At 39.5% G+C, this 27,112-nt stretch overlaps 1 protein-coding gene across 3 annotated transcripts in view; it reads right to left on the reverse strand.

Annotated features, from left to right (window-relative positions):
* Positions 1–27,112, reverse strand: part of CPNE4 (copine 4) — a 195,713-nt gene that overhangs the window by 95,769 nt on the left and 72,832 nt on the right. For all 3 annotated transcript variants that reach the window (XM_072328609.1, XM_072328607.1, XM_072328608.1), the window contains one exon: positions 3,122–3,301. In XM_072328609.1, the coding sequence (XP_072184710.1) occupies positions 3,122–3,301 (180 nt within the window). The remainder of the gene's footprint in view (positions 1–3,121; positions 3,302–27,112) is intronic.

A 27,112-nucleotide genomic window follows, 5' to 3' on the forward strand; every position in this document is an offset into this window, starting at 1 on the left:
GTGTTATTAGATATTATTTTTGTACAGTTCCTTGGAAGTTAACTGTAGAATGAAAAAGATTGACAGTTTATAAATATACACAGTCTTTCATTATGCACATTAACCTACCATTTAGTATCTTAAGTAAGTGATAAATAGTTCTGCATGAAAAACTTTATTGGTTGGAGCGCGGTTCATCTAGTTGTGTGATGTGAATTCTAGACGTGAATTTCTTTAAGAAACTCCATTCTCCAAACTGCATGTAACAGTGGATCATGTTTTAAGCTGACGCTACTAAGTGAGGGAAAAAAAAGTGTCTGAAATTTCAAGTTTAGCACCTTGCATAATATTTTAGGGCTTTCTTGATATTATTGTTCCAGTTGGTAACTGAATTTTGTACATAGACTATCTGTTAACTTACTGCAATTCAGCTCATCACCAGAAAACTCTAAAGATGCTGGTGAAACAGATGTAAATAGAGCCTTTCAGAGTGGAACAGAGTTTTAGTACTTAAAAGAAAACAAAACAACAAAAATCTACTAAACCTCTTCCATCTCAGACCCTTCAAGAGAGAATCTGATGCTTTTCCATACAAAAGGGAAACTCCTGAGCATGATAAAAAACAAACCGTGTTAAGCAAATGTATCTATTTAGCATGTTGCCCTTTTCTTAATTGAACTCAGCAGCTTACTGTCCATGACCATATATTCTACTGTGCATAAGTACTGCAGCATATGAAATACCAGGTGATGACAGAATGCAGTTAACCACAGTGTTTACCAGCAGAGTCACAGATTTTTCTTGTCCGAGCAAAAAGAGTAGGAAAAATTCTTGTTGGATATTCAGTAGGGTATCACTGGACAGTGTACATTCAATACGAAACAGGCTCCAGATCACCGTTCTTCTCACTCTCTCAGGACACAGCATTTAGTCTCCAATTTCTAAGAAGGTTGTATCAATTAGGCTGGTGTAAGATTTAGATAGAACAGTACTCGTAAAGAATGTGAAACTCTCTGTCAGCCTACTGTGCAACCATTCTATTGCCTTTCCTGGTATTTCTTATTCTACTAATTTTCTCTTAGGTAGGGATATTGCATAATGCAGGTAAAAATTAAGGTCTACTGCAGATCTAAGCAATGATCTGCAAACAGCTTCAAGGTAATGGTCAATCTCTGTTAGATCAACTGTTATCTAGAACAGAGCATTAGAAGTTGGCACATTTCTGCAGAGTAGGTAGGAAATCAGTCTTTCAGCCTGTACCTAAATTCTACAGCCTATCTGGATGTCTCAGATAAGACTTAGGTGCGATGAGAAACTGAATTGATAGGCAGGCATTAAACTGATGTAGAGCAACAAATTCACATGAAAATTAGTTTTAAAAGAACCCAAGCCATAAAAAACGCAATCATTACATCAAACAGCTGCACACAACTTTAAGCTCCGTAAGTACAGAATGTACTGTAAGATTCTCAATGCTGAACTCCTCATAATGGCTTTTCTTGGATATCAACCCCAGAACTAACAATCTGGGGGTTTAAATCAATTGATGAACTATGTGAAGTTAATAAAAACTATGAAGTGGAAGAAAAAACTGCAGACACAAAACTAAATATGGAATCAGAGTCCTCAAGGCTACATTAGTGTAAACAGATTTCACACTGTTATTGCTTTTTTTTTGGTTACCGTTAAAATTACACTGCAACCAAGCCAGCTGTGTGCTATTTATAGAGATCAAATAATTATAAGGACATGTTTATGCTACCGGCAGCAGCAGTGACATTTTTTCCCTTCATTTTCAAGTCAGTTCAGTGAGAAAAACACTGTAACAACTTCTTTCTTTCTCATTCTCCTGAACTTTATAGGAATAGCTTTTTTTCACTGATCAAGACCACAGAATATCTGCAAGAATTCTGTCAAAAAACTTCACTATGCACTGAAAAAATCCTAAATACCAATATCGTCATGTTACACTTTCAAGTTAGTAAATGTACACGTTTCTTATTAATTCTCTCACTAAGAGGACTTTTCTTTCAGTGCATTTGGTCCAAAGGTATTGAATGTTCTTGAATAACAACAAAAAGAGAAACAAAGGGATTAGTGAGCAGTGGGGGCTGAGATAGCAACAATGGAAAGTGAGAAACTGCAAACAAAAGCTTTGTACCAACTTACAGGGAACCCTGCACAGATTACAAACTGAATGGAAACACTGCAGAAAGGAACACAAGCCAAAGAACCATCCCCTCTTCTCATCCAAGCTACTGTAGACCACAGAGTGGAGACACAGTTTAGAGCCAGTTTAGTAAAATGGGAACTATCGTCGGCAATGCTATTATGGACAGAAACGAGACGTGTCTTACATGTCTCTACATAATAAAATGCCTGCCATTTTGTTAGAATTTAAGTCTGTCATTCCTGGGACACTGTAGCATCCTACCAGACCTCTAGATATTGATCCTCCAAGTAGGACTCATTGCCCATACATTTAGTCACCTATGAGGTTACGTATCTACTCTAAGCCAGCCAACCTGACTCTCATGATAGCTGATGGGGAAAGATGGTTATCTCATGAAAGCAATTTATCCTAATCTATGATGGATGTCTCAGGTGGAATAAGTCAACAGCTGGAAGTGTCTGTTTCTCTCCACTGAACTAAAGACAGGAATCAGAGGAGTAACTTAGTCTAGACATATAACTTTTGGATGATTTAGAGTCATGGAAATGAATCCAACCCTATCTCTCTATTTGCCACATCACCAAGCACTAGTCTGTGGGAATAAAGTGCATTTGTAAGCACTTATTGGACTTAGAACTTGCTTTAAAGCCCATATAATGTTAGGAACCACAGTTTTCTCCGAAATCTCCCAGATCAGACTATTTCTTAGCACTGGTATAAAAAGCCTGTGTTCTTGCAGTACAATGCCAATTGCTGATGTTCAGTTTCCTATTGAAACGACTCACTTGAAGCTGTAATACATCAGTAAATCAAACCAGTAGAAGTTCTTAATTATCCAGTTCAAAGCACTGATTAAAAATTTTGTCATGAATGACAAATCTCACCCATCAGTCTTTTAACCAAGGGATATACTTCACACGCACAGTAAAGGTGTGAGACAAGCAGAAAAAAAATGGCAGTGATACCTACTTGTCCAAGAGTGCATTCCATGCCACCGAGAAAATCTGCTTCCTTCAGTCCATTGTGATTGCTGCTAATGTCATGGACTTCAAATCGCAGCCGCTGCACCTCTTCAAAATAGAAGTCCACCGTGAAAAGCTTGGAGAAGACGGGGTTTATACAGGTTCGAATCACTTCCGTCCTGTCAACCTGCAAAACGGAAAAGAGGTCATATGAGTGGCTTCTCTTTCTGCCAGTGATGGACTACAACGAGCCCTTCAAATACAGTTTTGCTCAATTATCGGGACTGACAGCTGTGAGTGTACAGGTAATACAACTTGTAAGGGCAACCGCTGCTGTTCCTGCGTAGGGCTGGCCACATGAACAATGTGAAACTGGCTTCCCTTGCCTCTCCCTTCAAGCACATCTTTGGCAGGTCTTGGTAGGGATGTGAAGCAATCCGCAGCCTTCTTTACAGGGTAACCAATGACAGACCCCAGTTAGGCTGGTGAGACAATTCTAGAGAGCTCACTACTGTAGATTTTGGTAGAGCAATGTTTCAATAATAAATCAGACGGAAGGAGAGGATGTGAGCAACAGAGAAAGGCTGAAAGAGATCCAGCCACAGACATCCCAATCAGAGTGAAGATTTCACTTAAATACTAAACTCAGTGTAGATCACACAACAGACTGTAAAAAGTAAATTCACGTGAAGCACAACTCAGTTGTGATCAGCAGAACTACAATAAGGATGAGTTTGTCCAGTTAGGAGAAAAGACAAAACTCTTATAAATGTCATATGGATGTCTGTAAGTTTGAACTTGATCCCTAGAAAATCTTACTCACTATGTTAGTTCTGTTTTCTCACTGAAACCATTTAAAAACAAATGAGAATCCTGTGGGCAAATAATCTAATTTAATAAAGTTATTGTGCCTCAGCAAGACAGCCACTTTCAGCAAAATCACAGTACTTGAAGCAGGACATCTATTTAGTGCAGATCAGGCAACTTAAGCTAAGATATCTCACTCTGGTTTGGGAATTACTTGTTGCACACCGTCTGTTACTGAGGTGTATCAGCAGACGGCAAAATGTTTTCTACTTAGTCATAGTTCGACATCTTAGGAGAATGTATTCATAACCTCAGAAGTAATTAATTTCACTTAATGAAGGTAGTAACAAAAATCTCAAATATTTCTTTAACTCTTTCCCTGTAGCTAGACAATTTTTAACTTGACAGAAATACACAAAGAACCTCCTGGTCACAAAGATGTTACTCTGCTTCAATTTATCAGAGAGAATGTGAGAGATAGTGACATAGAGTGGTTTAGCAATAGGGATCAGTATATAAGTTTAAGGACCAACATGTTAGTTTAATGAAAGGAATAAATGAGTGCTAGTTCTAAAACTTTCCATTTTAACTCTCCTCAGTGCATGAACAGCCTTGTTCTCTACAATCCTGCTTTACAAAAGCACTGGAGTCACAATAGACTACTTTTATCTCTGCATTCACCAGGTACAAGGACTTATACCTCGGATTTCACACACACTGTTTTGGATTACAGTGACACAGAATACATCACTACACATTTCTGTAGATAGAAATTTGCTCATTATGGCCTAAGAAGCAATGAAAATCTGCCAAATTGAGGAAAAACAACTGGAGTTCAACCAAAAGTCACTGCAACAAAGCTGATGATGGAAAAAAGAGGGGGAAAGTAAGTGAGGACAGTACTATGCATGCCCAGGAGAATATTAGCATATATTAATTAGTTATTGGGAAAGAATGAATATGCATGCCAATGTACTCCATATGTATGTCTTAACTGTTTAAATGTAGAACCAGAACTCTGAGAGGGCGTGCTTGATTTGTCAAGTCACCCAGTACGTATTATAAGGAATAAAGGAATACTGCTTTCTAACATCACACTGGAGTTAGAGTTTTCTTCCTGGATTTTGGATGACAACAGTGAGAAACCTCCCTTTGTTCTATCAGAGATGTGGTTGGGGCTTCCTCTAAGTGGTCTTTACAAAGAACAGAGACAGAAAGGAACGGGATAATTTATTTTGTAATTATCTAGACTAATAACTAGAAAATTAAGCATAGAATAATTATAGAATTCATTTCTCCAGCCATAACAATCAATCATTACAGAAGGGCAGCAGAGTGATATAGTTTTATTAAACTAAATCGAAAAGTAAGCAAAGCCCCTCAGTAATTACTCATTTTGGACAGCCTGAATGACTAATAAGTAGAGAACTTGATCCACAACAAACAACTTTCCATAAAAAAACATCAATTTTTCCAGCTCACCAAGTTGCATTACAAGAATCTGATGGATTATATGCTGCTTCTCGCTACCTCCAAGCCTTACAACTGCTGAAGAAACACCGCTCAATCTACATTTTTATATCTTGAAAAAAGTGCTCACTGAGTACTTTCCAGTTCAAAAGCACTACTTGGATTTCCTCTTTTTGATGTAGGCCTTTGCTACTTTTCATTATGATGCATTACTGGTGACACTGAAAGCAATGAAGCCATTTCCTTTTTTCCACTCTTTTTGCTCCCGCAAAGAGGAAAAAAAAAAAAGGGGGGGGGGAAAAAAAAAAAGGAAAAAAAAAAAGGAAAAAAAAAAGCTAATAATTCTGTAAGATTAAAAGAACTGATCCTAAAATGAAGGACTTGTGCATGTCAGTCACTAGACAGGATGTGGCTGGTGTGCCATGGAACAGACAAATTAAATTGCTCTGAGGAAGAGTGATGAGATCCTTTGTCTGATCCCTGATCAGGAACATCTGTTGTGCAAAAAATGACAGCCACTTGCTTTGCTTTTTGGAGTTTATAACACATTAGCCTTGCTAGTAGTTATCGGCAAGGACACAGAGAGTCAAGTAAATCAGAAGTAGGAAAAAAAAGCCAGCATTTCCTAGTAGCAAAGATTTTAGTGCTCATGAAAATGTCAGATTGACAGCTCTAACAGCTGAAGTCCTTTAGTTAATCAAACAGGTGTTACCAGCCATTGAACGGATGCAAACCAGTGCTAACATGGCTGCCTCCTCACGCAGATGAGTCATTGGGCTCTGATTAGAACAAAGACCATCACTTACAAACTCAAGTCTTAATGTCTTTAGTTAGACCACCCAGAAATTATGATTTTGACAACAGTGACACAAAGCATCACAGGAAAATATTAAGAGAGAAAGGACGTTAACTACCTTCCTCTGGGTACTTAGACTAATCAACATTTCTTTATCTCCTGAGATCTCTTCTAAGGGGAAAGTAATTTGATTGACTTATGGAAGAGCATTCATTTCATGAAACAGTGCTTAAACTGATCCCATAAACAAAACATTTAAATGATCTGTTTTAAACTATTCTGTGTAATTACTGTTATCTCCTACACTCATTCCTTGTAGGTGTATAAAATGCTAGTTTAATGGCAACCAAGACATTTCAACTGCTTTGCCAGCATGGCATCTCTACTCAGGCAGCAACTGAAGTCCCTCTGTCATTGTTTCTCCTCATCTCTAATGTGCTGCTGCTGGAATGTATGGAAAAGGGATTCCAGCACAAAATGCAGCAACATAAAAACTTATCCTTCACACAGGTTACATGTATGACTGCACAACGGAGTGAAGTGTCTGAAAATGGGGGCACAGGTCTGCAAACAGGGACATTAAAAACTTCAGACTCACACAGAAGTAAGACACTGCTTTTTCCAGCCTGTTACTGATTGACATCATTCCCTTGGCAGACACTACTGAAATAAAGACATTTCATTGAATTTCCCTAGTCTTCCTGCATTATTGAGATAATACATCAAGCCAGCACATCAGAACATCGGATTACAGGAGAAAAATCTACATCAAATGAATCAGTGCTTACAACTCTACAAGCAGAAAGAAACTCCTCATGCCTCTCTCAGCAACCAGCAGCACACAACAGCATTAAGCCTTATTGGTCTGCCTTGTCAGTAATATTTTACAGCTACCCAGCGCCTCATCTTGCAAATCTAACAGGGTCATGAGCATGGAAAGCCTAGCTCCACTCCCTTGCTTTGATTATTGTGCAGCAGGGCTGAGCACCAATAACCAGCTGGTGTGACTCACACTGGAGAAGTAACGGCAAGCAGATCAACTCAGTACATTCGATAATGCTCCAGTGAAATTTGGTGCTAAACCTGAACACAAATCCAGTTGACAAGACATCCACTAGCAGTTGACATCATTCTCATGCCAAACATAACAAAGAACAACAACTTCAGACACACTATTAAATTTCCATTTCTTCTGAAGAGAACCTCTTTCCAACAACAGCACGCTATACTCAAGTAGCACTTAACATTTCTGGTCTTGTTATAGAAAACACCAAACTACTGGGCAACCGAACCCTGAGGGCAGGTGGATTTCTCAGCAGGACATGGACAAGGGTCATGGCCACAGTTTTAGGATTTGCTGATGTCTGACATTTGAGCCATCTGCTATTTCTGGACTTCGCTAGAACAGGGGATTTGTCCAGTTTATTAAAGCAGGGTGAATTTTCAGAAGAAACAATGGACAGCCACATGCACCTCTGAGCTGTGTCATCAGCCAAAACTGACCTTAAAAAGAACAGTGCTTCAGCTGCCACCACGATCTGAACATCTGCTTTGTGGTATAACTTTACCAGCACTTTCCCTTCAAGGTCAGTTTATACAGAGAAAAAGACTTGCAGCTTCACCTCCTGGGATGGAATCCTGCTGCTTTCCTTCTTCATCTCGTTAGGCCCTTGTCACTCCACAGAAGGTGGCACCCCACTGACCAGCCAGGATTACTTGGCAGGCCCATCTGGATGCAGCCACCTTGTGAGCTTCCCCTTAGGGAACTATGAATGACAAACACATACCAAAGTAGGCCTTCACTTCACAAAGCTCCATCTCAACAGTAGGAATTAAAATATAGAAAAGGACTTTCAGGACTGTGGAAGTTTGGTTAATTCATTGCATGTTTTCCAGACAGCAGTATCAAACGGGCACCCCTAACCTCTTACTATTTGTCCCCACATTCATCTTATCTGTCTCACCAGGCCTTTCTTTGGGCCTTCTGAATCCTCCCATGACACCTGGAGGAAGCTGGAGCTAGATTTGAAAGTTCTTCTCTCAGAATCACTCACCGTGGATAGACAGCAGAAATGTTTGCCTGCTTTCCATCTATTCATCTGTTTTCTCTGTGAGCTCAGGAAAAGCACTGAGCTCTGTCAAACTGTGATAAACTTGGTGACTACAATGAACAAGTTGTTCTTCACCCTAGCTATAATTTCATGGACAGAAGTAAAGCACAGGTTGAGGATCTCCTCTCCATTTCTTGCCTTCAGTGAAAAGTAGAGGACAAAAGGGATTTTTTTTACTTTTTCTATCAAAATTAGATTAAAAGCACATTATTACATACAAGGGGATGAACAAGGATTAAGCAGAAATTCACTCTGTTGCCTGGTATCTTAAGGCTTTAAAGTGATCACAAACACAGCTTTCTCGTTGTGCTCTGGGGAGTTGGGTAAGCAGTTATCTGGGATCGGATGCACTGCACCTCAAGGCCATATATGAGCACTTAGCATACATAGATCAGCTGTGTGGAGAACTCAGAATCCTAAGCAGAGAAGTGGTACCAATCTGTTCTCCACGCCATTTCTTGTAAACAGGTAACTAGGACAAACCTCCAAATTTTCAGTGTTCGTTACTTGATAACAACAGGGAAATTCAAGAGGCTGTGTTTTCAGTAGAAGTCATTATAAAGTGCTTATTAAATCCAGAGAAATCATATTTGTCCGCTGAGATTGCAAAATGTACAGAGGTGAAGGAGTACAATTATTTTTAGGTCATCTGCATTTTAACAAGACTGAACATTTCCATGATACAGTACCCTTACATGGAAATTTGTTATCAAGCAGAAAGCAATTTACACTTTGCATGGTAACTCCTAAAGACATTATTAATATTTTGTATTATTATTAACAGCAATTTTGCACCATCACATCTCTATTCTGCAAATGAAAAGTCATTGCAAAGGTCACCATAATTTATAGCCCTTGTTTTCAGTTTAATTGGTGTTCAAAAGCAGTGAAAAGAAACCAACATACTTTAAACTCTTTTTAGGTGATGGAGCTCAAAGAAAAACACAATCTTATCAGCACTGGCAAAGAAAAAAAAAACATCCAGCTACAGACAGGCTGGAAACGAAGCATTTTACATGAATGGTCTGGAAATTATTCTTATTTATATGATACAAACATCAGACAACTTGCAAACCTCAAAGTAATGACCAGGAAGACCTGCTGTCAAGCTCTGGAAAAACTGATATCCAGGCCTCAGGAACTCCAATCTAAACAACTGAGAAGATGTCAAAGAAGCACTACTATTTCTTAGTTAAAAAGTCCTTTGTTAAGGAAGCTGACTTCCCCATTCAGGACCACCAACTTTCCTTTGCTCGGTTTCTCAGTTACTTTTTGTTGCTCTGAACAAGGAAATTGAGATAATTCATAATATATACTACATTCAAATTCTTTGAGAAGGATTTGGATGGACTTTATACACACAGCTTTGAAAAGACAAACATTACTGTTCATAATTGCTTGCATACACTTCACCTCATCCACTCAAAAAACAAAATCATAATTACAATAGCCCCTCCATTAGAAGTTATTAAACATTATGCTTGAGGATCTATACTCATCCTTGCCAAATTACAATCCTGTATAGATTTCAGTATCTCAGCTCAGCAAGCCCAAACTCAGGGTCTGAAAACCTGCTGAACAACACAGAACATGCAGTGCTAACTACTAGCTAATACTACTCAAGAGCTGAACAGGGAGATAATTTTAGAAGGGATGGAAAAGAATGATGCTCGGTCCTGAGTATGAAAAAACCAGGACCTAAGGTGTCTAGGAGCCCTTGTGCCAAGGGACTCTCCAGTTTTCTGTCATACAAGTGATCTCTGGGGAACAGCCTTAAAGCTAATTGTCTTCACGACAATTTGTAAGAGCTATCACTGACCTTCTTAGTAAGTTTGGGCTTTCTAGATTGCGTGAAGACTGCAAAGTACAAAAGATCTCTTTGTTCTTCAGAAAACCTGATGGAGGAAACAAAAAGCTAGTATTCACCTAATGCACTTTTGAACATTCACACCTTCTCTGAAGATACCTGCTTTAAGTTTAGGAAGTTAGAGGAAAATTCAGTATTTTCAGGCCATCGTCGCAAATCCCAAGTGTGGGCCAGACTGATGATTTTTAGTCACTGTACAGACCGCAATGAAAATAAACTGGTTAGAATTGTTACTACATTGGGAAGCTTTCATGTAATTCCCCTGTGATCTCTGAGTGCTTTCTTGATAACACTGCTGACAGGACTCCATCGGAGTTTGTCAGTGCTGGAGACTTGTTCTGCCATGATCCTTTGACAGCTTCAGTTGGACTAGATCTACGCAATCTGAGTAGACTGTTACCTGTTATTTCCTACCTACCAAGTTAAAAAATAATTTTAAAAGCCCATAAAATATTAAAAACTCCAAATACAAAATATATTAACATTATCATTAAACGTAATACATGTTCTATTAATTTTAAGAAAATGTTGAAGTGCTTAACATATTAAAAACACCTAAAATATTAAAAAATAACATGCCTCAGAAGATGCAAATACTAGAAGGCTAATTTGTCCTAGGAATAAACGCAAAGCATCTAATACATACATGCAGTAACCAACCACGCAAAACACATGTGCTTAACATGGAGATGAGTTGTAATTGCTGTGCACCAAGTATGGGGATGATCAAGTGGTGCTCATCTTTCACTTTTCTGGTGAAAGTGGGCTTCATCAGAACATGAATTTACATTAAACAAAACTTTCAGAGGCTTTGCTAAGCACATAGTTTTGGTGAAACTTTTGCTCAGAAAGGCCTGAAAATTACTCAGCTGCTCATCCTGGACATCAGATATTCAGACCAAGGTCTCTACTTTGTTTGATTCATTTCCTTGTATCCCAGGTACCACTTTAACCACCCGGCTATTAGCTATTCTACATGGTTTCCCACTTTGCTCCATTTTCACATACTGAAATTTTAATTTGCCTCCTGTGAATTAAGAATTAGCATAAAACATGGAACAGCAAAGAACTCCAGACCCAAAATTTTAACAGAAGACAATCTTAAATGTAGCAGCTTCTCTGAGCCTAATTGCAAAGCTTTTTCACTGTGTAGAAACTGTAAAACATGAAGCTTTTTCCATCTCTTGACCTTGGTTTATAAGGGACAGCACCAGTTCCTGCACTGTGAATATTCCAGGCAGTTTTGTACAGCTGGTTAAATAACATTTCAGCGAACCTGAAAAGCACAATGTCTCTTTAGAGTGTATCATTAACTCAGTGCAAATTAAGGTCTTTCCAATGAACAATGATTAAGGGGACTGTCACTGAAAGGATCACAATAGCTTACCGACAAAGTAATAACTGGCTTTTCTTGAAGACTTTTCCCATTTTGTTACATTTAACATAGGAACACTTGTAATTCTCAAATTTTATCTGTAATATCCTAAGCACTGCTAGAGATCAGAAGGACAAACCTGAAGAAAAGAAGTCACTTCAAGTACTCATAAAAGATTTGGGTGACTTCTTCACAAGACTTTGAACTTCCTGCAAAGCAGCACAAGGATTTCATCCTTCCTTGAGCCAAGGCAGAAGCTGGAGCCTCTAGGGGTGCTCAGTGATCTCTGGTCTTACAGTCCCCGTTATCATTGCCCTGGTCATGGGATCATGACTTAGCAGAGGGAATTGTGCAAGCTCTTTCAACCATCTGTCTGCTTAAGCTATGAACTGTCTTCATAATTAGCTACAAAATAGCAGTCAGAGGTGATCCAATAAAACGCTCTCACGGGCATTGGGTATTCAAAACTTCAGGTTTACATTTCCAAACAACTAGTTGATTGGAGACCTGAGTTTTATAAACTAAGGTTACTATTTTACTTAATTTGACACACTTGAAATACTCTGGAGCATAGTGTCAGCCTCTTGAGATGGAAATGGCACTCCCCAAAGGGAGCTCAGTGTAAGAACTATGTAAATCCTATTCTTCATCTTTGAAACTCTTTGAAACTCTTCCTATGGCAGCTTCTGTATTGTGAACATGCTGTGATCATAGCATCAGTGATGTGTGATTTTCCATAGGTGCCTGAAGACTCCCCTCTTTCCAACTCAAAAATCATTTGTTCCCATTCCAGAAGTGTTTGGGGGGCAGATATCTATTCAATAGGAATCACCACTGTCCTTCTGATTTCACTGTCGTCCACCAAATGTATCAAATTAGAACAACCCAAGATCTAACTTCCTGCTTTAACGCCTGTCTTAAATGTCCATGCATGACTTAAAATGAACGTTTAAAAAAAATAAAAAAATAAAAAAATTAAGGAACTCCAAAATACTTCTGCTGATCTACCTGAGTTTTCATCCACTGAAATCATTTTTTCACTGCTTCAAGTTTTCTAGCTCATGCACACTTCTGATATAGGCATACATACATAAAGATGTAGATACAGATCTGTAGATATAGATACACATCTATATCAAAAGTAGATTTTTCTGTCACCTGGAAAACGTCTTCTCCCTGAAGAATAAGAGTACAGCAATGTGCAACAGGAAAAGCTGGGTCAGGAAGTACTTTTGTACCAGAATCTCTGAATCCCAGGCTACCAACCCCAGTTCTTCCTCTCTTCTGCTGCCATGGGCTATTGAATGTCAAGGATCTCCCCAAGGCTCCCTTTGCTTTAGGCCAGCAGCTGCAGAAGACATTCAGGCAGACATTCCTTCCCGTGTGACTGTGCTCATAAAACTAAGCTGGATTTTTGAGCTGGCAGCAATGTGTGCTGCTCTCCCGCCTGCCCCAGCTTGCCTCTTGCAGAGTCATTAAATGAGAACAGTGACTCTGCTCCTCCTGCTAGAGGGTTCAGACGGTAAATGCAATTACTCTTGTCAAAGCCCTTTATCTTGTTCTGGTAAGGCCTTCAAAGCCCCAGCAATCACATGATATTGACAGCTATAAGAACTCTGCTAACAAACAGCTCTTCTGAGGCAGCCACCACAACCTGACCGGCCACCAGCATTACAGAAGCACCTCACTCATAGCAATCGCTTGGGGCAAAAGGCTCCCAGATGCTGTGCTCCCTGTGCAGGTAAACAGCCTCTCAGCAAACATCAGCACAAGTAGACACTGACCTACATCAGATAACAGGGAGAAGTGCTGAGAACCACACAGACACTGGCACAAGAAAAAAGGAAATTCATTTTTTTTTTCACTGAATACTCCTGAGTGCTACCTCAAAGCTGAACCCCAAAGAACCAGGGTGCTAAATCTTCCTTTGCATTACACCCCGCATTCAACCCAGTCATTCAAAACACCATGACAGCAGCCAGTGGTTATTACCCAAACTTCACCTGAAGTTTCACACCCATCTTCTCTTAATCTGCATGTCCCTAAGGATGCAGACTTTTTGTAGAGGACAAGACTTGTTCTTCAAAATGGCAACAAAAATATTCATATATCATATGACCCAGCTTCACTTTCTATTAGTCACAGAACATTAACAACTAGTGTGGTGCCTGACAGGAATCTGGAAGAGCACTATGTGGCCTTTTGAAAGCTCATTTTCAGCCATTTATTGTTCACATAGCCTCTGCCACAACTCTGAAAGGGAGCCTTGGGAATACAGGTCTTCACTAACAATTATAATTTCACTGCCACCTGATTCCTCATTTTCAGTTTGCCGGTAGGAGAAACACAGTTTTCTTGGTTATTGCTGTACAAGGGATAGGTCTTTTATCAAAGAACATATAAATTACATGACTTCCTTTCCCCATAGGGATGAAAATTTAATGTCCTCTGATCTGATCCGCTAAAATTTAAGTTCCTTAATTTTAAACAAAATTCATCTTTGAATAATTTTCTGAGGTACCTGATGTTTCTTTCTTTCTAATGCAACTGCTAGGGAGATCTCACTTTGTTCACTGTTGGCACAGCACGCTCATACTACTAGATTCTCCTGCAGCATGGGGATGCAGTTCACTGGTGTGGCCTCACCTCAAGAACTGGGTGCAGTTTTGTGTGCCACAGTATAAAAAGGACATAAAGCTCTCAGAGAGTGTCCAAAGGAGGACTACAAAGATGGGGAAGGGTCCAGAGGGCAAGGAGCATGAGGAGAGTCCCTGTGTTTGCTGAGTGCAGAGGAGAGGAGCTGAGGGGAGGCCTGATGGCGGCTGCAGCTCCTCACAGGGAGCGGAGGGGCAGCGCTGAGCTCTGCTCTGTGTGACAGCGACAAGGACGACTAAATTTCAGAATTAAATTTAAGTATTGACTCCTCTAGGTAATTATGGACATGTTTCTTTAGAACTTGGACAACCACGTTGTAGGGCCAGCACACTGACACAAAAGTGCAGACGCCTGCTGCTGTTGAACAGCAATTAAGCCTGCAAAGAGGCCTTTATAAGAATGCATGGCCACAAAGGACTGATCAAGAGGAGAGACCTATGGCATCACTGCATTTCTCATGAACTTGTGGGCAACTGGGAACAGAGAATAAAACGATGGGAGAAGCCTTTGCTCACAGGGTATGAGTGAGACTACATTATACTAAGTAGGAAATCTACAGCGCTCCAATAATTTGTTCTTTAATTAAGTGACTATAAATAGTGATTTGATAATTTATTTATACTGAGAAAGATCTCCTGCCTCAGACACTAAGGTAAGTTAAGCATAACTAATATGGATTCTCATATGGGTTAATGAATTATGTCAATTGATTTAGGCTTAGTCAAGCTGTTAGTTTAAGAAATTCATTTGCTAATGAAGTGTTCATAATTAAAGATTAATTAACTTTTAACTTTGTAATTCAACTGCTAACTCTTTTTTTTTTTCACTGAGGCCGTACCAACAGGAAGGCAATACACTGCACAACACTTACCAGGTTTCCTGAGTTTTTATACCAAATATAACAATTTATAACGCCCATTTAAAGCAATTCCAGTCTTCTCACATAGCTGGGGAATTTGGATCATGTGTTGGAGTGGGTGCCAAGAAAATAACAGATTCCTTGTGACTCATGCTTATGATAGGCACCTCTCATTTTCTCCTCTCTTTTACACATGTATTTTATTAAGCTTATCAAAGGGGTTGTCATTTGCAGTAATGATAGCAGCCCAAAGGTCTGATCCATTACCCTGAAACATTAGCTAAATCCTTTCTATGAACCGTCACAGAAAAACGAGGCATGAGGATGCAATATTATTTGGTTTGCAGCCCAATTAGATCCACAAGCATATATCCTAGCATGAAATAAAACAGTACTAACTGATTTGGAATTGGGTGCAAGTTTAGCTGAACTAAACAGTTTTGCAGATATGAGACTCCCAATTCAAACAATACACCTGATGTTCTCACATACACATCAGTTCTTACAGTGACAAAGATGGGTAGACTTATAGAACTGGTTGATCAATGCACAGTTGTGAAGCAGGCACAAATGATGAGCACACCAAATCCAGCCCTTGTAAAGTGGCAGCAAAAGGTATGCCAAATGATACTTTTTAACTAGTGAGCACAAGATCTGATCATAAATGGCAAGTAGTGGGAGTAGTGCCATAAAGGAAAAGTGGTCCTAGTCTTCACTCATATTTCCAACTATCACATTCCACAATACTGGAAATACACGCTTAGTGGTATAAGTTATACATGCCCCATAATGATTCAATATTATACTACTGATTGTAGTACTCGACAGCTGGAATTTGCAAAGGAGTTGAGTGCCTAAATCCAACAAGTCCCTCAAACATTTTAGCACTTTACTGCTTAAGGCCATAAGGATAGAAAAGGTAGGAAAGTCCCCTTGTGCACAGCAGACTTTTGAACTTGGAAATTTTCTTCATCTGTGATATATATTATTCAGCAGACAATTTTCCACATTATCAGATGCCTTACTGGATAACAAGGCAGCACCCAGAATTATGTCATGCCTTAGCAAAATAACTCTGAATGTCTTCAGAGTTCATTTACTATAAAGAAAAGCAACTGCTTGCATCTACAAGAGAACCCTAATTATATCAATTAATTAAATACATCATTCAATTCCAACGGCAATTTTCATCATTTTGCATTCAAGGGAGAAGACTCTGACGTTATTTCGTGAGATTTTTACAGTATCTCCTCAAAAAAAAATGTTTTTTTTTCCAAATTTCATTTTATTTCCAAGTTATTATAATTAACCAATTTCCCATCTCTGCAGGCACTCCATTTATTTCCCAACTAATCTCATTGTCCTTCAGATCCCATCAGTCAGAGCTATTATTACTTCCAGCTTTACGGCACAGACTTCAGATGTGCAACACAGAGGCAAATCAGACCAGCGATGAGCTAATTAAAACTTTACTTACTAACTAAGCCTGAAAAGGTGGAAAGAATTCCACGACTCAAAGAAAATTCACTTCAAGGCTTTCCTTTCTTATTTAGGCAGTGAACGTAAGGAAACAAAAGTCTAATAGCATGGAGAGATGTACCTAAGACAATGTAGATTCAATCACAGTGAAATAACATCACTCAATTTATTTCTTCATCCCCTTACATTACCACATACCATGAAGGAACGGGAGCTTGGGATTTATACATGAAAATATAGAGGGTATCTAAAAGATCACTGACAATTATCTCCTGATGCAGAATCTGTATGTTCAGTGGTGGTTCAGCACGGGAGCTTTGGTACCTCTCATGAAAATTACCAATGATAAAATACACACAAGCACACAGAATGACTGAGGTTGGGAGGGAACTCTGGACACTCTATAACCTCTCTGGGCAGTCTGTTCCAGTGCTCTGTCACCCCCATAAGTAAAGACATTTTTCTTCAAATTCAGATGAAACTTCCATTTTTCCTAACTAAAGACATTTTCTTCATATTTTTAGGAAGAAAAAAAAAATAAATCCAAAAATATATGGAGAAATATCTAATAAGTTGAAAACAAGATGACAGCAAGAAATAAAAGGAAGGTAACATTTATTTTTCTTAATCTTTTCTATTGATCTCAGGAGTTGAGACAGCTGATGTGATAGCCTGAAATGTAAGAAGTTGGCCTTGTCAACTTTCCTAATCCCTTCTGTAATGACATAATTGATTGGGTCATACGTGTGGAATAAATCCAGCATTTCATTCTTTTAGACAGAGCTTAAGTTCAGCATAAACTGCCAAAGCATAGCATCTCGCTTTTTCACATGACCTACAATATACAGGGCTAACAGGAAACCAATACTGAAAAATAGAACACAGAGCTGGAGTCATTGTAGCTACTAAGGCCTATTAATAAATGTTTATGTACTAGGGATTCTCCTTTATAATTCAAATGGATTTAGTGCTCACAACCGACAAATTTTCTGGACACATTTAATTATTTATTCCATACAAGTTTGCTGATTAATGAACTAAATGGAATGCAAATCACTTGTATCAATTCCAAAATCATGTTTTTGAGTGGGGAAGGGCAGTCTTCCATTAAACCTGTTCAGCAGTAGGAAAAGCTGTTTCATGCCTTCAGTGATGTAAATATATTGCAATCTAAAAGTTGATGTGTCACATGAAGGCAAGGCTACACAGGCTGCTGACAAAATATTCTTAAGAGACAGGTGTACCAAAACATGGAAGACAGCACTTAAGAGAACATTTCGACCATGATCCATTTAGGGTAATGAACTATGATCCTTATGAAGCCAACTCAAACTGATGAATCAGGTACAGAGGACCCACAACTCTTCAGAATGAGTATAGGTGTGTATATATGCTGTTTATGAGGAGAAGAACCCACACCTTGAATCAAAGACTATAAAACAAGACAAACGATAAGCCTATGCGACTTGTCTCTTCATCATCTCCCCATCGTACCACTTCACTCTGTACTTTGTCTCCTCATAATACTCATCAAGTAAGAATTAGCTCCTTTAAGACATGGTAGGGATGTTCCAGTAATCTCATTTAGCAGCAGACTGTTTCGCCACAGGTAGAAATTTAACAGTGTGGGAAGATTTCAGAAGGAAATCTGTGCAGCTGCACCCATGCCAGCTGATGTGGAAGTGTGTATCAGTGATAATACAGACTAAAGCTGTTTAATGTCGCTTCCCTGCCAGAAAATTCAGGCCTTATGTATAAACGTTCAGAGCCCACGCAAATCCACAAAGCGGAAAGATGTTTTTCAGTCATTGCTAAACTTTTAGTGTTTCTACAAATGCTACCAGAACAGATTTGTTGTTGCTCTTTTTTCCCCCAAAATCTCTTATTGTTTATGCGCTGCTCTATTTATTGTAGGGAAAATTGTTTGTTTATTGTTGTGCATATTCCAAGCTTTCAAGATTTTGCAACACTCATCAAAAATTACATTTTGGCAGAACCGTAGGTAGTACTGCTAGTTTAACCCCAAGTCAGTAAAGCACGCACATGCCTCCTTTCATTTAAGTGCAGGAACAGTCTCTGGTTTTAATGGATGACCAGAATGCAAAAAGGTAATGAAGCACTGAAGTGTTTTGTGAATTGGAACACTTCATAATACCTTAATTAAGTACCAACGTAATTCTTAAAAGTCATCTCTGCTAAGAATCAGAGTATCGCCGTTTAAGTTGCATGCAGGCCCTGTTTTAATTAGTCTTTGCCAGGTGAGATTTTAAAAACCTCTCTGAAATGACAAAGACCTATAATTATCTCAGTAGTTTAAATCAAGCTTAGTTTTCCTCTCAACAGTTATAACTGGGCCTTCCATTAGCAATGCTGCACGTAACGACACAAATATTTTCTCAAATGTTCTGTGTTACCCTGCCTGACAGAAAAGCTTTGCTATTGCTTTTTGTTTCTCTTAAGTCACGTCATCTGGGACAACACCACCACAGTGATGCAGATCACACAAACCCTGACTATGGCACTCCAACCAGCATTGCCCATGAGACAGATACTCAAGGAGACCTGGGCATTCCATAGAGGTAGCAAGAATGTCTTTTTGTTGCATCTCTTTGAAGTACAATAATTGCTATAAACATTTGGCTATACAAGAAATAAATAAATAAAAATAAAGCAACAGTTTTCCATTGCAACAGAAAGTTATGGTTCTTGACAGCTATAGGGAGGAAACAGGATTTTGTAATATTTATCTTCTGAAAAAAAATATCTCACCTGTATTCTACCACAGTAACACGCTGTAGAAATAGCATGATGCAGAATATCTTTAATCAGCTGCCTTAATCATGAAACCTCGGGGGGCAGAGACTTCATTCCTTTGTCATCTGCAGGGAACACTTGTAATTTAAAAGCAATTTCTTACTTGTAATTTGGCAGGGAATCGCTATAAAACAAGGAAAAAAAGAAAAAAATCCCACCCAACTAATTACAAATGCTTCAGAATATTATCTTCTCGGGCTTCTTTTTCTTTTTTAACCCTTGAAATATAAACTCATTGCTTCGTACACCCGAACTCTTATCATATCACTGATTTCATCACAGCATGAATACCTGTGCAAACAGCTAGTCTGAGAAAAGGAACTGGAAGGCTGGGTCAAGTTAATTTTTAGAAGGTAACATGTAAAATGCTTCAAACGAAAGCAGACTTTGCAGAGTTTTCTTAGTTGAAAAAGAATAAAAGCAAATATTTCTAGAAACAATCAGAAATGTTTTGAATTTTGTGAGTTGTTTTTTTGTTGTTGTTGCTTTTTCCCTTTTTCCTCACACTACTCAATCATCGTGTGCTAAAAAAAATAAAAATCCAAGATAGTGTTGATGCCATTTGGATGATGATTTGTATAAATTAGGGAAAATTGCACAGGGTCTGCCAGCTCCAGATTTGCAAATTTAAGTTGAAACCATGCACAGATGTATTCCCTACAGTAAACAACAAGAAAAATGAGAAACCAATGTAGTCATAGAAGCATTAAGGTTAGAAAAGCCCTCTAAGGTCACCTCGTCCAACCATCAACCCATCCCCGATGCCCACTGACCACATCCCTCAGTGCCACATCCACATGGTTCTTAAACACCTCCAGGGACTGTGACTGCACCACCTCCCTGGGCAGCCTGTGCCACTGCAGCACTGCTCTTTTGGAGAGTAAATTCTTCCTAATATCCAATCCAAACCTCCCCTGGCACTGCTTAGGGCCATTACCTCTCATCCTATCACTATTTGGTTACCCAGGACAAGACACTGATCTCTACCTCGTTCAGTCTCCACGTACCTGATACCACGTAGTCTCTTCTAAGAGACTTTTCCATTTTTTTAGTTATCTATGGAGACAGTGCTACCACAAACATAATCGTGGAAGAAAACTGCCAGAAGATTGGAGAGGGCAAAAAATCTAGGATATACTGATAGCTTGAGATGGTGGCAGACTATTGACTGTCTACCACAGTTACAACCTGAAAACTCGTATCTTTCTGAAAATCCACTGCTCATCTTATGAGCCAGTCTAAAGCCTTTGTGAAATATTCTGAAGGGTAGGATGTTCTCACATGACACGTTTCTTTACAAGAAGTGGGAGTCGTTTCAAGGTGGTACAAAGTGCCACGGAAAGCCTGTCAGGTGGCATATGGAAAATTTAAACAGTGTTTGCAGGAGTGTACATATGGTTAGGAGGCTCTCAGCAGCACTAGAAGTGGCCAATAAATAAACTAGATGATAGCTCTGAGCTGGTGACACTGCATCAGTCACTTACAAGACAAGATTTGCTGAAGCCGACTACATACACATCCTGTGACAAAGGCCATCAGGATCGTACAGTGCACATTTCTTGCAACAGATGTACACGGCAGCACAGCTGGGCAGGCACATATCCAACCCACCTGCATTCTCCCACAAACACAGCCTGTCCTAAAGAAGGAAGGTGCTTCTCAGTATACACTGGGCTTGACAGCGTTTCACAAAACTCCTGATGAGCAGGAGGCTGAACACTCTCCTACTGAGCACCACACAACTACCCACACCTTCTGGCAAGTACATCTGTTATTGCCAACCGTATCGTCAACACCTCTATTTACAACTTAACACGTTTTCAGTGCACATCATTTCCAAACTGTGTGCACACACTACTGTCCCCACCTGCTTCCCTAAAATTCCACCATATGCACCTCATGGAGAAGTTTCATGTGAAACGGTGAACCAGTCCTTTGGACAGTCTGTGATGGGGGCCACCAACATCTGTGCTCCTTTATCTGTGCTCCATGCTGAATAGCTGTCATCTAACTCTCACTAAGAAATCCATCCTCTACCTTAAGAACCTCTGACAGACAAATGCCAAAAAGCTATACAAAAGGAAGCAGTAGCCAATATTTGCCCTGTTCCCAGTACCTTTCTCCATGCAATCATCATCGGCCTTATAGGAAACAAGTATCTGAACTAGGGAGACCTTTGGGTAGATAACGGTCTTGTGGGGCTTTTTTGTAGGATCTGTGAGTGGCATAAGGCTGTGATTGCCCTCTTCAGCTTTCAAGAAAGGCAGGCAGAGTCCAAGCATGTCCTGTCAAATGCTGACTGCTCCACAGGTCACAGGCAGCCCAGAGACAGGAGGATGCGTAAGGAGGAAAGTTATCCACTCCTCAAAGCTTCGGACCCTAACGCTGAACATGCTACCACCAAAAGTCATGTTTGTGATACTGAACAACCGTGGAGAGGAGTCAGGCATGACAGAAGAGCAGTTGGAAATCCAAATCTAAATATGTTTCCATGTCCATATGTCTTTAGATTTTCACACATGCAGAATCTGCTCCAAAATCTGTCTTCCTGAACAACTGCTAACAGAAGTACTATTAGCCATCTAATAAAACACTTGCTAATTATATACACTGTTTACCAACATTGCATCTAAACATTTATATTTTCTTTCTTTCTTTTTTTTTTTAATACTTGGAGCATTCTATTTCCTGGATGCCATGGACATCACTTACTGCCCACATATTGTGAAGGAATTTCAGGAGAAGAAGGGTGGCATTTTAATCTGTTAGAACAAAACAACATCACTACTAAGGAACATGTTCAAGAGCAAACGATGACTGTCTTAAAGAACAGGTGGTAAGTTTTAAACCCCCTTAGTGTTCAGTGAATACACAGCCCACTTGCATTAAAATCAGGACAATTTGTTTTATTTTCTGTTTTGTTAGCTTTGCAAACACAAGGACTTGTCTGTTCAGCCTTGTATTCACTTAAGATTCCCTTTTTCTGTTCTAAGAGTAGTGCTTTGACTCACAGTGCTAAGGAGGGAAACAGACCCATCATGAATATAATCATGATGATGACGAGTATTTTATTACTCTAAAATATCACTCCTTGCCCTCATTAACCTTCAAGAAAGATGGCAAAAGTATCTTTGAATAAGTCATTTGCAACACTGATTCAAGTCATCAGTTAGGCAAAGGTACGAACCTAAACCTGGATGTGAACACCATGGGTATCCCTGGCATTAAATGGTGTGTTCAGCTTCGGGTGAAGTAACTCAAAAGTTAGAATTGCTTAAGGGTAATGAAATAGTCCTGGAAAGGCTGCAGCTCAGGAAGCGTGTGCTGTAGCTACTTACAAGCTCCTGACGCCTTTGCGGCAGCAGCACCCCTTATGGCATGGAAAATTTTGCCAGAAGTTAACTTGAGACTTATGAAAATACATTAATTTTAAGAACTGATTTATTATTTGACAAAGAAAACTCTTCAGTTGTGGCAGATAATTACTATACCTTCTTCCTGACTCTAAATACAACTACTATAGGAGCTTGTTCCATTGGACTACTGATAAACAAGGAGAAAATTCCGTTTAATGTAACACAGGCAAGAAGATGCCCATTACTTGAAGGGAAAAAATTCCCCACTTAGCCTGGTAAAAACTGTCAATCTCCCATAAAGCTTTAAAACAGCAAAACTCAGAATACTGGGAATTTTTGAGAAAAATGAAGACAGCCTCAGTGTAACCCAGATTTACCGTATTATTGAGCTATGGAGCTACAGAAAGCAACTGTATTTTCTAGCCCGTATTTATCAAATGACAACTGAAAGAGTTTTGGTTTTGTGTTGTTTTTCTGTTTGTTTGGTTTTGCTTTTTTTGTTGTTTTTTTTTTTTTTTAATTTTTGTTGTTGTTGTTGTTGTTTTAACACAAATAATCCTATGTATATACGCCTATTTATATCCATATTATACATAGATGCTTCTTAGTCATATTTGCAAAGGAGTTGAACACATCAAACAGAGGGGGTGGTTTACAGTATCTCAGAAGCAGATCATGCTAACAGGTTTTTCTTCCTTCTTTATTATTTCTATACAAATCTACATTCTTTCTTACAGAGATAAACCTCACGGCAGTGCCCTTACACAGTGCAGGTTATCAGCTCTTCACAACTTCAATATATCTGTTTGCATTTTAGGTTGAAATGTATTAGAGGTGCCTCCCAGCAGAGCACCAAGACCAAGACCTAGTCTTGTTCAAGTACGTTACTATTTCAACTTGAAAGATTTCCATGAATCTTTAGAATCCTACACAAAAGTATGCATCAGTCCAGATAATTAAGATGAAATAAAAAACACAGAGAAGCCAAAGCCAAGCTACCTCTGGAAGCTCCAAGCCTTTCACCTGTTGTTTTCCATGCGATTGCTCCTCTCCTCCAAATCAGTGCCATCTGAATGCAAAGGACAACAAGGTAACAAAATCCACATAAGCTTCTCTGGCTTCAAGGAATCAAAGTCAGGGTGACAGAGAGATGAGGAAAGAGGCATTTTGCATCGCTTTTTCAATCTAGCAAAGGTATTGCCTCACTCCCACTGTGTTTCCACCAGCTGTCAGAAATATCTCACATATCTGACAGATACAAGAAACTTAAATATCAGTGTTTTACCCAACTTACTTCTACACACCGATTACTGATTTTTCCACATCATTAACAGGGGATTAACATAAAAGACAAAATAACGGTATTTATACCCTTGATAAGCCAGCATCGCAGTTCTTACTGCATATTTCTAAATAATTTTGTGCTCAAGGCAAAATATTTCCTAGTTTTGGAAAACCAACAACTGAGATAAACTAGAATGTGAAATATAACAAAAAGCTTTGTAAAAATAAGACTACTTTTATTTCTGAAAGCTGAAGGGAGAAGTGTTACTTCCTCTCCTTCTTTTCCCCCTCCCATTGCAGAAGTAAATTGATTTAAACTCATTTACTGCTCTCTAGGAAGAACTCATTCAGCCATGGGCTTCCTAGGGAGCTTCCATTTCCTGCACAAAAGCTCAAAATGTCACAACTTTTACATATGAACACAGCCCGTTACTCAAAGCACAGTCAGCATGAAGAGAGTGGCCCACACGTTTCTTCTTAATGGAACTAACACGTTATTGGCAGGATAACATCCATGTTACCATTTGCGGGAAGAATGCTTGCCAGGTAAAGTTATTGCTGGCCTAGGTTCAAACACATCACACGTTTGCAGCCAGGTATGGCCTTTCATTTCTGCCTGTGTGAGCTATTTAACACACACAAACCACTTGTACGCTGTGCCCATGAGGTCATTCAAGATTAAGTGTACTCTGTCTCAGTATTGCTGAAGATGTTTCCCACAGCCTGAGCATTTTCCTGAAACTACAGAACAATTTATTCCCAGACCTCTGGAGTAATTGTGCAGCGGGACCAGGTCACTCAAGAAATCAGGACACCAAATAGTGCCAAGATTCTAAATCCTCCTTCAGCTTTGAAAATCTAAGCTTTGGTGTGTGTATGTAGGTGTTACCCACCTACACAGCTGACAAGCCTGCATGAGTCCCAAACCTTCACTCCCCACACACCTGACCCCTGTGCACGTACTGCTTCCAGATGCAGTTGGAGCTTATTATCTTTAACTTATAAACTTATGACTGCAAGCAATGGTGAGCCTCAGCTACTGGTAGCCATCTTTCTCTCTACTCGCACCTCTTACCTTTCCCATCACTGCCTTCCCCATACACATGGCTTTTTTCTTGCCAATGAAGAACCATGGTATGGTGGTGACACTGCAGCCACTGGCTGCTGATAGCCATTTCCAGCTTGGTCTGCTTCTATAGTTGGTCATTTATTTTGTCACAGGGACAACAATATTTATGTGCTCTCCTTGAGAAACATACTTGAGCTAACACAAACCTCTCCAGAAAAGAAATCCAACTTTCTGAAAATTCCAGTTCTTCTCTCTGAATTTCTCCCCTGACCATTTAGTGACAGCTCTTTGCCCTTAGGTTGTGCTGCTATAGCCATCAGGTGTCACACCTGAGAAACCTGGAAGCATCATTAAGTCCCACCAAATAAAGTTCCACTAGCAGAACTTTCACTTAGGAAGGCAGGAGCACAATCACGGGTCTGGCAGCCAAAGGCAATGCTAGCTGTACCCCCTTAGGAGCTGTGTGGTGGTGCAGCTATGCTAGCAAAACACTCATGACACAAATCTGGCTGATGTTCATACTGACACTTGCACTGCTGGAAATGGTTTCGCTGGGGGTGAAGAGCAAACATATGTTTTAACAGTGAAACTTGCAGCACTACACAGGTGGCTCAATCCATCATCGTATGGCATCCACTGCAGGCAAACAAGCTGTGAGAAGGCACAATGACAGCCAACTAGAGACATGAATAGACAGGATGAAAAAAACTCCATCTGATCCAAGGTAAGAAAATATACAATTCATAAACAGTAAATTTACAGTGTGTGAATTCAAGGGAGGGGTTGAGGGGGGTGAGGGAGGGAGATGGGGATATACAGTTATTCAGAAAGAGCTTTTCACCAATTCCTGTTGCGTACTCACAGTAACAAAACAAAATAGAAACAAAAATAAAAGAAAAAGAAAACAACCTGCCTTAGTTGTGTGTACTGGAGGGTTTTTTTTTTGCCTGTTAAACTGTCTGTACTTAGCTTTGAGTAACCTGGTGTAGTTGGAGGTGTCCCTGCTTATAGCTGAGGAGTTGGAACTAGATGATCTTGAAGGTCCCTTCCAACCCAAACCATTCGCTGAGTCTATGATATTCACAGGTATAAAGGGCACAAGCAGTCATCAATCTAACAGTGAATTCTCCACAAACCTCTGCACAGATATCTGTTAACAAGCATTGATTGATGATTTAGCAGAGGGTTGTTAGTTATTAGGGTGAATTTGGTTAGGCTGAGGTTGAACTTGATGATCTTTAAGGTCTTTTCCAACCTGAGTAATTCTATGATTAATAGTGCGTGCATCTTTACAGAGAATCCACGGTTTGGTTACCTGCATCTTTGAAATCCAGCAAGTCATGCACACTTGGTGTTGAGCTGAAAGTTAATATTACTGTACAGAGAATTGACACAGACAAAAGACAGTGCAGGAGGTAACATAAGGTTCATAGTACTGTCTTACTGAAGGTCTCACATGGCAGTACTTCTTACCTCTCTTTCAGGAGAATAACCAGAAAATTAAAAATTCAATAAAAGCGTAATAGAGTCTCATCTATTCAGGTGATTTTCTCAGATGGCTGGGATGCATACACCAATGCAGCCCTCTTTTCACATCTCCTCCATGTAGCTCCTCTGTACTTGTTCAATGCCACCTTTAAAAATGAGAGTCCCATTTCCAACAGAAAGAAGCTGCTAGGGTGGAAACCACCTAAGAGACACTGCAGTGTCCTGAGAGACTTGCTGAAAGCCTGCACACCAGTCAGCTTCAGTCATAAAGAGAAACGCAGAATGGTGACACTTCCTAGAAGAAAACATTTCTATTGCCTGTTTTTTGGTTGTTTTTTTATTTACTTTTAACATGGGCAGTACCTCTTTTTAAGCATGCTCACTGGTATTTCATAATAAGCAAAAAGATACCATACTACAGGAACGTGCAAACAGCTTTGCTTTCCTCACAAATGCCTCCCAATGATACCCTGTTGACTCACAGGAAAAGAGCAGGAACTCCTTTTAATCGGCCTGTTGAGCTGAGCCCACAACAGATACCACAACAAGGAGAAAAACACATCTGAAC

This window comes from Excalfactoria chinensis, chromosome 2, assembly GCF_039878825.1.
Source record: "Excalfactoria chinensis isolate bCotChi1 chromosome 2, bCotChi1.hap2, whole genome shotgun sequence".
Classification (NCBI taxonomy): domain Eukaryota; kingdom Metazoa; phylum Chordata; class Aves; order Galliformes; family Phasianidae; genus Excalfactoria; species Excalfactoria chinensis.